Source organism: Clarias gariepinus, chromosome 16 (assembly GCF_024256425.1).
Source record: "Clarias gariepinus isolate MV-2021 ecotype Netherlands chromosome 16, CGAR_prim_01v2, whole genome shotgun sequence".
Classification (NCBI taxonomy): Eukaryota; Metazoa; Chordata; class Actinopteri; order Siluriformes; family Clariidae; genus Clarias; species Clarias gariepinus.
The window spans coordinates 1,824,959-1,835,352 of NC_071115.1; the positions used below are offsets into that span (position 1 = coordinate 1,824,959).

At 40.0% G+C, this 10,394-nt stretch overlaps 1 protein-coding gene across 1 annotated transcript; it reads left to right on the forward strand.

Annotated features, from left to right (window-relative positions):
• The first annotated feature begins 3,683 nt into the window (after window positions 1-3,683).
• LOC128545088 (tripartite motif-containing protein 16-like) lies at window positions 3,684-10,131 on the forward strand. The gene is made up of 4 exons (XM_053515439.1): window positions 3,684-3,763; window positions 5,128-5,190; window positions 5,550-5,689; window positions 9,593-10,131. The coding sequence occupies exons 1-4, from the start codon at window positions 3,724-3,726 to the stop codon at window positions 9,989-9,991; spliced, it is 642 nt and encodes a 213-aa protein (XP_053371414.1). The 5' UTR covers window positions 3,684-3,723; the 3' UTR covers window positions 9,992-10,131.
• Window positions 10,132-10,394: the final 263 nt, after the last annotated feature.

Sequence of the window (10,394 nt, forward strand, 5' to 3'; positions counted from 1 at the left end):
TACAGTCATGGCATTATTTCGATAAGCTTATGGAATGTCACAACATTTTTTTCCATCCATTAGTTGCATTAATTTCTTTTCAAGATCTTTCATTGATGATAGAAGAGCCGGACCTCTGTGTAAAGTCTTTTCCAGCACATCCCAGTCACTTTGGTGCAGTATCAGGTCATGGCCTAAAGACAGCACATTGTGCACCATGCTAACCTCATAGCTATAAGTTTGAGTTACTTATTGGCTACATCTGCATCATCGCACTGGAACATTTTCTTTCTTTTTCAAGTGAAAGAGGAAATTTGTGTATATTTCATCAGGAGTTAGTTCTGCAGTAGAACTAAAGCTGGACCCTGGAACGCTGTTTGTGCTGCTCATGACCATGGAAAGCTAGGTGAAGGAGAAGAAGAAGAGCAGTTGAAATGGCTCTTGGTTACAGGAGAAGGACCAAACTGGGACATGATGACATATTTTTTACTCTAAGTAACGTCTAGCAACCCAGAGGAGTCTCAACCACCTGAGCCGCCACTGCCCCTCCTAAACATTTAATTACTGACTGTTGCTGTTGTTGTTACTTAATTACCTTATACCATATGTGTTATTTTATAGTTTTGAAATCCCCAGTATTGTTCTAGAATGTAGGAAATAAATCACTAAAAAAATAATTTAAAAAAACACTGAATTAGAAGTCGTGTCCAAACGTTTGACTGGTGTTTATTTATTTATTAAATAAATCAAACTAGAGTGGAAATAATATAACCGAACCATGTAAGCTAATATTAGTATATGAGGACATTATGCTTGTTTTTGTCACCTACAAAAATGTTTCACTACATAGTGAAAAGCATTTCACTACATTTCGTACTGTGTATGACTGTGTATGTGACAAATAAAATTTGAATTTGAATTTGATTTGAATTTGTATTAGTAGCCTAAAGTAGTAGCCATTTAAGTCTGTATGAGATGTGAATGTATATGAATCAAAATGATAAGACTGTCCCTGATGAGCAAGCCGAGGACGACGGCGACAGTGGCATGGAAAAACTCCCTGAAATGGTAATAGGAAGAAACCTTGAGAGGAACCAGACTTAACAAGGAACCCATCCTCATCTGGGTAAAACAAAAAGTAGGAATTGATCTGCATTTATACAGTGTGAGCCTGGAAGTTCAGTTTAATGGGAGATGTGTTTAAGTCAAAATGGAGTCGAGTTCGTTATTGAAGGCTCATGTAGACTGCAGGAAACTCCAGTCCTGAATTATTAAGCGACTGAAGTCACAAGTCTTTAGAGAACAGCTGTCTGTATCAGCCGAGGACAGGACCGTCTTCGTGGAAAAGTGGAACCATCCCCAGTCACCACATGCATCCCAGGCACACCACACGGGGCGTCCATGGGACGAGGTCTCCAACCAGAAGCAGAACACCAGAATGAGAAAGCTTCAGGTGGCAGAGGGGGTCTGGATCACTGGCAGCTCAGGAGCGACATGTATAGCTCGACAGAGGGACAGGTAGAGGGTAAGAGAGAGAGGGAGAGGAGTAGAGAGAGAACAGGAGAGAGCAGAAGAGAAGGAGAGATGGCAGTTAGGTATCGTCACAGTCAAACAATGTATAATGTGAATGTATATTTAGTGCAGAGTGCAAGCAGAGACTCCGGCAGGACTAACAATGTCAGCATAACTAAAAGGGAGAGCCAGAAGAAAACACAGGCATGAGGGGGAACTGAGATCACTTAATTGTCAACAAACCTGAGTGATCAATGACAGTGGGGAAGAGAACATCTAAACATACTGCACCAGTTTACCATAATACTCTCCATGAGTCCCCCAGATCTGCTCCTTTACCTAAGGCAAATCTATTTGCAAAAATGCTTGGCTTAATAAACAGATTTTTAGCCTAGACTTAAACACTGAGACTGGGTCTGAGTCCCGAACATTAATAAGAAGACTATTCTATAACTTCTGGGCTTTGTAAGAAAAAGCCCCGCTCCCTGCTGTAGTTTTAATAATACGTGATACTGACAAGCAGCCTACATCCTTTTGTTCACTCAGGTACTGCGGCGCGAGACCATTTTATGCTTTATACGTCAATAGTAGTATTTTAAAGTCAATGCGAAATTTCACAGGGAGCCAATGAAATGAAGATAAGATAGGAGTGATGTGCTCGTATCTTCTGGTTCTAGTGAGGACTCTCGCTGCTGCATTCTGGACTAGCTAAAGCTTGTTTATACACCTAGTTGAACAACCAGACAGTAAGGCATTACAATAGTCCAACCTAGAGGTGATAAAAGCATGAAGTTTTTTTTCTGCATCATTTAGTGACAATATATTTTTATCTTGGCAAAATTTTATCTTGACTTATCTTGGCAAAATTTCAGTGGAGAAAGAATCCTATTCTGGTAATATTGTCCTCATGAGCTTCAAATGAAAGGCTGGGATCTATAATCACACCGAGGTCTTTCAATGTTGCACTTGATAGAACAGAAAGGCCATTTAATGTTACAGTTTGATTAGAAGGCTTGCTTCTAGCTGCTTGTGGTCCTATGACTAGAACTTCTTTCCTATCTGGATTAAGCAGAAGGAAGTTAATTAACATCCAATCTCTTATGTCCTGCATACATTGCTCAACTTTTGTAAACTGTTTTTTTTTTGTCTGGTTTTGCTGTCACGTATAACTGTGTGTCATCAGCATAGCAATGAAAACTAATCCCATGCTTACAAATTATGTTGCCCAGAGAAAGCATGTAAAGAGAAAAAAGCAGTGGGCCTGAAACTGAACCCTGTGGAACACCACACTCCACTTTAGAACATGCAGAATAATCACCAATTAAATCTACAAACTGATAACGATCAGTTAAATAGGATCTGATCAAATAGGACCAAATAGGATTTCCATACTTAGAGCACTTTTTTTGGCACTCTTAAGTAATATGAGGACACCCCAGCTTGAATGACATGGTTTTCCTTCTGTGTATGTGTTGGGGGTGGGGGGGGGGGGTGGGGGGGTGTATTAAGGCGGGTGGGGATGCAGAGCCATAATTGGGAGAAGAATCTCTGTGGTCTCTGTGCATGTCCATGTGGGGGTCAATCAATATCAATGAATTAACAGAGGAAATTAAACCATAAATATAAAAAACCACAGTTGCTTGTTAGATTTTTTCTATCAAGCAACCATATTTTTAAAAACAAGCTCAAAAAACATGACCTGGGACCTGAAATATTTTAAACGACTTCAGAGAAAAAGAAGCCCAAAGTTGCATATTATAAGCGGAACTGGCAACTATGGCACAGGTCAGCTCTAAGGGGTTTTACACAGTGTGACAGCTGTTAAAAGTCTTCAGCTCTATGATTTATTCCGTGTAGATTCATGACGCAAAATCCCAGTTCCTGGGTATGACTTTCAATAAATTTCATCAGGGGTGAAAACTTTTGCTACCTGCTTTAGATTTTTAGATGAACACATACAGGCGATCCGCTTATGATTTTTCACACGTGTTATAGATATGTTTGTCTCCAACAACAGAGTTTTTTTGTTTGCCGTCATGTGTACGGTTTATTTTAGTCTCCTACGTTTTGGTGAATTTTTTAGGGGATGCGGAAGGATTAAATGTACATCCCTTACACACACACACACACACACTTACCACCTCCCCTCCCAACATGTTTTTGGTTTGAGTGAATAAGAGTGTGTTGTTGGTGTGTGGCGCAGATCAGATCTTCGCTCCAAGAAACACCATCATGTCCATTAGCAACATCATGGCTGAGCTGAAGAAATCAGGTACGTCATAATTTCTCGTTCTTCTTTTTCTTCTTCTTCTTCTTCTTCGCCTTCTTCTTTTTCTGAGCAACATTCACATGTTGATATTTAAATAATTTGGACTTTTAGCAATTTGAAATAAAATAGTCTTTTAATAATCCTTGTAACGTCCTGATCGTCTCTGAAATGAACAAGAAATCAGTTCGGTTATTTTATACCAAATGTTAAACTAAAGATTTTTTAATTGAAACGTGATTGACTTGGCGACCAGCTTCATCTCTTTCACCAGTTGTAAAAATAACTTTGCCAGAAATGTGCTGCCAGGGTTTATTCTGGTGTTACTGGTGTTTATCTGGTGTCTAGACACTGTTTTTTTTTGGGGGGGAAAGGCTAATAAGGGTTGGATTTAAACCTGAGTATTGTTCTCTTTTCACAATTCTTAGTTTCACTGTGATGAGTACTACATAAAGTCCATATGGAGAGACCTCTAAACGGTCCAGATGTGATAATAATGTAAGAACGACAGACTGAATGACAGATAGCTAATTAATGCCTTGAGTGATGCAACAGTCCTCATAAACACGTTATTAGTGTTGGTTTTATTGCAGCTTTAACACAGCTCGCAGGGACGAGTCTACTGTTTCACCGCTCTCATGTTCTCGTCCTGCATCTGCCAACCATGCACATCCTTCATCCTGCCAACACGTTCCTGTCATCAACTGCACTCCCTACATCTGTTTTCTGCCATCTCTCTCTCTTTCTCTCTCCCTCTCTTGTTCTGCTGGATCTTAGGTTTCAAATCCCTAACATCCATTAGCAGCCATCTTGGATCCTCTCCAGCGAAATTCTTTACTTCGCCGAAAAAAACTTGATGGTTTTCCAAATTCTACAAGGTCATGTAGAAATTCCACATGAAAAACCTTTGTTCTTGTTCATGCATCTGTGTCAGATGGAGGTTCATTGGAGAGCGTGAGGATACTTACTGGAGAACATCCCCATAGTCAATCATCCATCCACCATGCTATCGCTTCCATCCATCTGAGCCTGGAGTAAAATATGATCCTGCAGCAGGAACATCATTAACCGGGATAACTGAAGCCAAAACAAACAGATCAGTTTTGTTTGGAATGAGAGGAGAGCCCTGATGACCTCTGGCTAAATCGAGCCAGACTTTCAATGCAGAGATTCTTCAACGCAAGCGTAATAAATTGTGAGCAAAAGAGTAGGATGGATGGATAGATAGATAGATAGATAGATAGATAGATAGATAGATAGATAGATAGATAGATAGATAGATAGATAGATAGTAAAAGTCTTTGAAACTTTTGATTTGGTTAAATCATATATTGTGCTTGTTTGTTTTTGTTTGTTTGTTTGTGTCACAGAGGTACCGCTGGCATATGAAGCTGATGTTCCTGAACCCACGACCAGAGAGGAGCTAATGAAATGTAAAGGAGAGTTTCTTTACATTATTTTACAGTACAGTGTAGAGTCAGTGTTAAAGGTGTTCTCAGGTCTCTGTACACTGCTTTAGCTAAAGCTTGTGTGTGTATCCAGTCAAACTCAGGTAAAGGTAGGAAGTTCTGCAGCACTAAGCGGACATGTTGTTATGGCATCACTCACTAAGCTCGGGGTTCGCTAGAGCTTTCTCCCGCGCTAACCCAAGCTCTTGTTGCATGCAGTATTAAACTCAGCATAAGAATCTAGGATTCTGTGGCATTAACATTGGTGACATATTTGTTACTGTTCTCGGTGTGTGTGTGTGTGTGTGTGTGTGTGTGTGTGTGTGTGTACACTCTCCTCTCAGACTGGATCCCTCTCTCTCTGGATGACAGAACGGCTCAGAAGCTGCTCTGGATCTCTGAGGGCGGGGCTAAAGTGTCCCGGATGCCCGAGCATCCATGCCCTGTACTGGACCGGCCTGAAAGATACGAGGACACTCCTCAGGTCTGTTTTTGTTCTCATTTTCTTTAAACAGAATAATGATCTCTTTTCTGTTTCCTTTTTACCCCTCATGTTTTATTCATTTATTCATTGTGAGTCTTTCACATTGCTGTGAAAGAATTTTGGCCCACTCTTCTTTGCAGAACTGTTCTAGATCAGCCACATCCGAGGGTTTTTGAGTATAAATGAACTGTTCAAGGATCTCGATCAGATTTAAGACTCTGAACAGGCCACTCCAAAACCTTAATTTAGTTTTTTAGAGCCCTTCAAAGGTGGACTTTTTGGTGTGTTTTAGGTCATTGTCCTGCTACATAACCCAAGTTAAGTGTGCTTGAACTTAAGTTCATGAACTGATGGCCGGACATTTTTTAGAATTCGCAGAATTTATGGTTCTTCCTACAATGGCAAGACATCCAGGTCTTGAAGCTGCAAAGCTCCAGACCATCACACTACCCCCACCATGTTTGACTGTTGGTATGATATTCCTATGCCAGATGTAATGGTACATACACCCTCCAAAAAGAGGTTCAACTTTTGTCTCATCAGTACACAAAATATTTGGCCAAAAAACTTGGGGAGAATCAAAATGTTTTTTGGTAAATGTGAGAGGAGCCTTTGTGTTCTTTTTGGTCAGTAATGGCTTTTGCTTTGGAACTCTCCCATAGATGCCTTTTTTTTTTACTTCCTGGATGAATCATCATTGTGCTGTTGGAGTAATTTTGGTAGGCGGGCCTCTCAAGTTTTCTCCATTTGTGGATAATGGATGTCACTGTGGTTCGCGAGTCCCAAAGCCTTAGAAATGGATTGGTAACCCTTTCTAGACTGATACATGTCAAATAATTTATTTATCATCTCTTCTTACTTTATTTTTTAATCACTTTGCTTTTTAAGTTCTTTCTAAGATCTTTTCACTTTTTCAGACTGGTTCTATTTAAGGGATTTCTTAATTCAACAGGTCTGGTCAGCAGTGCTGGGGGACATTACTTTTTAAAGTAACTAATTACGTTACAAAATTAATTCAATTAAATTTTACTTAAATAGCGCTTTTAACAATGTTAATTGTCTCAAAACAGCTTCATAAAAATGAAAGAAATAAAAAAAATTATGCGTGGATGTGTGAGAAAAATGTGTCTAGATAATAATGAGATGAATGAATGAATGATGAATAAAACGTCTCTGATAAGCAAGCCAAGGGTGATGGTGACAGTGGCAAGGAAAAACTCCCTGAGATGGCAATAGGAAGAATCCTTGAGAGGAACCAGACTCAACAGGGAACCCATCCTCATCTGGGTAATAACAGATAGAAATTATATAACATCATGTGTGTTATGAGGATATAAGTTCAATATAACAGAAGTTCTTTAAATTAACATGAAGTCCAGTTCAGCATGGGGAGTCAGTAGGTGCAGAGGGCAGATGAGGTCTGGATCACTGGGAGCACAGGAACAGCATTTGTAGCTCCAACCATCATAAAGCAGAATCCAGCTGGAGCTGGTCCTTCTCTGAATGCCTCAGGGACCTCACAGGATTGGCTTTTGTCTACTTGTCTCTACATTTCCAGATGCCCTGGGATGGGTAGAAAAATAAAGAACAGATGGAGAGAATTAGCATAGTTGCCATTCATGATAGGTGTACTGGAGTATGAAGTTATAGGATGAGTTGCATGTACGGTAAGCCAGATTAAAGAGATGCGTCTTGAGTCTACTTTTAAACTGGGAAACTGAGCCCCGAACACTGTCTGGAAGGCGATTCCAAAGCTTTGAAGCTAAATATGAAAATGCCCTACCCCCTTTTGTAGATTTTGAAAGTCTGGGAACTGCCAGAAGTCCAGAGTTTTGTGATCTTAAGGAGCGTGGTGGATTGTAGCGTATCAAAAGACTGGTTAGGTATGTGGGAGCTAAACCATTTAAAGCCTTATATGTAATTAATACTGTTTTGTAATTAATTCTAAACAGAACAGGTAGCCAGTGCAGGGATGATAATATTGGGGTTATATGATCATATTTTCTCGTTCTAGTGAGAACCCTGGCGGCTGCATTTTGGACTAACTGAAGCTTGTTTATTGAGGATGCAGGACAACCACCTAGTAATGCATTACAATAGTTCTGTCTGAAGGTCATTAATGCATGAACTAGATTTTCTGCATCAGATATGGATAAAATGTTTCTAAGTTTGGCAATATTTCTAAGTTGGAAAAGGGCTGTTTTTGTGATATTGGAAATATGATTTTTAAAGGACAAGTAATATTACGCCCAGGTCTTTTACTGTTGAGCTGGTAGTAACAGTACATCCTTCTAAACGCAGGCTAAATTGTGAGAGCTGTTGTGTACTGGTTTTTGTACTGGACCTTTATAATTATTCTACCATCATCACTCAGCGAAGTTTGGCCCATAATTTATTAATTACTAATACCCCTATCTTACCTATGCAGTTTTGCGCGGTGGCTGTAAGTATGGTTCATCATGATTTGCCACGGGTTTTGGCACTGTGATTAGGTTTTCCCCTTTTCGTGCATTGGTCCTCGCATAGTCAACCAACATAGGTGACATAGGGGTATAACAGCAGAAATATGAGGGGGGAGGGGGAAGAGGGGGGAGGGGGAAGAGGGGGGGATATCAGGGGCTTGTAGGACGACTTTCACACATACACAAACACAGGTTTGGAGAGCTTTATTCCCTTAATAAATGATAATGATCATCTTTTTGCAATATAAAAATGTGTTTAACGATCTGGATCATTTAAAGGAAATATGCAAAAAAAAAATGGAAAGGGGCATAGTTTTTCACGGCACTTTATATAGTATATACATATAGTATACAGGTATAATCTCAATAAATAAGAATATCATCGAAATGTTGTTGTTTTTTTCACAGTAATTCAATTATATATCATATATTATACATTATAGCATATGTAATAAATCTATATAATCATATTATATAAATTCATTACACACAGACTGATATAAGGGAACTGGCGGCTCGGTGGTAGGTGTTTCGCCTGCCATGCGAAAGGCCCCCTGCCACTAGATAAAGTGCCAGTCCCAAGCATGGATAAAATGGGAGGGTTGTTTCAGGAACAATATCTGGCGTAAAACCTGTGCCAAGCTTGTTTGTCCCCTTTCCGCAAGCAACAGAAACCTAGCAACCCTAACCCTAACCCAAAACAACACACAGACTGACATATTTCAAGTGTTTATTTCTTAATAATTTTGATGATTATGGCTAACAGCCATGAAACCAACGTGTTAGAAAAAATAGAAAAAAATATCTAGACTGTGCAATATTTTGCCCACTCAAATTTTTTTTTTTTTCAGAACTGCTTAAGATAAGTTAAATTTGATGTGGACTGCAGTTCTTAAGTGATTCCACAGATTTCCAATGGGGTTTAAGTCTGGACTTTGACTAGGCCATGCAACGGCATTTACCATTTTCTCCTTCAGTCAGTATGTGGTCAGGTTTGCTGTGCACTTTGGGTCATTGTCTTGTTGGAAGGTAAACGTCCTTCCCATTGATGACTTTCTGGCAGAGGGCAGCAGATTTTTCTAAAAGATTTTTCCATCCATTTTCCTTTTATCTTGACAAGTGCTCCAGTCTCTGCTGCAGAAAAACACTCAGCAGAGACTGGAGAGCATATTACCACCCCCGCTTTCCTGTAGGAGTGGTGTTATAAAGCAAATAAAGCTGGATAAAAAAAACAAAAGCTTGATTTTATGCTGCAAAGCTACAAAATGTGATTATTTTAAAGTAGGGGTGACTCTTTTCTATACCCACAGTAGCTTTCAATTTAAAATATCTAAAACAAAAATGTCAACTTGGCCATCCATTCCTCCATCAGGCATGACCAGAGGTTCTAATAATTTTTTTCTTTTTTGTTTTATGGAATAAAGTTTTTTTTCCCATCCAGGTATTATGTAAGGAGGGCCTTCTGGGTTGCCGTGGTTACTGGGAGGTGGACTACGAAGGCTGGGTGGTGATTGGGGTGGTGTACGCCAGCAGCGGACGCAAAACTAAAGACGGAGCATGTGGTCTGGGAGAGAACGATGCCTCATGGGCCGTGGGCTGGGGTGGACGTAATTATCAAGCCTGGCACAACGAAGAGAGCGTGGAGATCCACTGTAACCAAGGCAAAACCATTGGTGTCTACGTGGACCAACCGGCCGGCATTGTGGCCTTCTACATGGTGGAAGGAGAGCCAAAACAGGTCAAGTTCCTTCACCGCTACAAAACCTGCTTCAAGGACAAACTCCTGCCTGGGTTCTGGTTGGGAGAGAAATCCATATGCTGGATCCGCAAGAAAGAGTAGCACAAAAGAGAAAGAGGAAATTGACCCTGATGATGACAAGGCGTGATTTTGTCGGGGAACAAAATACCTCCTCCTGTGTGTGTGTCACATGTTCTAAAGAATTGATTGGTTTATGATTAAAATAAAGTTTGTTACAAGAAGTTCTCTGATTGGTGCAGAAGGTTTTGATTAATTATCTATAACAGCAGCTCTGACAGTAGAGCAGCTCCATAGCTATCACAGCTTTATAATTAGCACGCTCACTCTAAATAAATGCTATAGCCACAGCTAGTTCCTCAGGGATGCTGCCATTAACAGAAGGAGCCTCAAGTGTCGAGGCTGATTTTCCTACAACAGAACATGTTTTATTCTGCTGATGCCACAGCAACTTTCCAACAATTATGACGTTTATGAATGAAACAAT

Excerpts from the sequence above, each read along its gene's own strand:
- LOC128545088 (XM_053515439.1), top strand. The coding sequence starts at position 3,724 with ATGTCCATTAGCAACATCATGGCTGAGCTGAAGAAATCAG. Across the intron at positions 3,764-5,127 it reads GGCTGAGCTGAAGAAATCAG|AGGTACCGCTGGCATATGAA; the intron begins GTACGTCATAAT and ends TTTGTGTCACAG. Across the intron at positions 5,690-9,592 it reads GATACGAGGACACTCCTCAG|GTATTATGTAAGGAGGGCCT; the intron begins GTCTGTTTTTGT and ends TTTCCCATCCAG.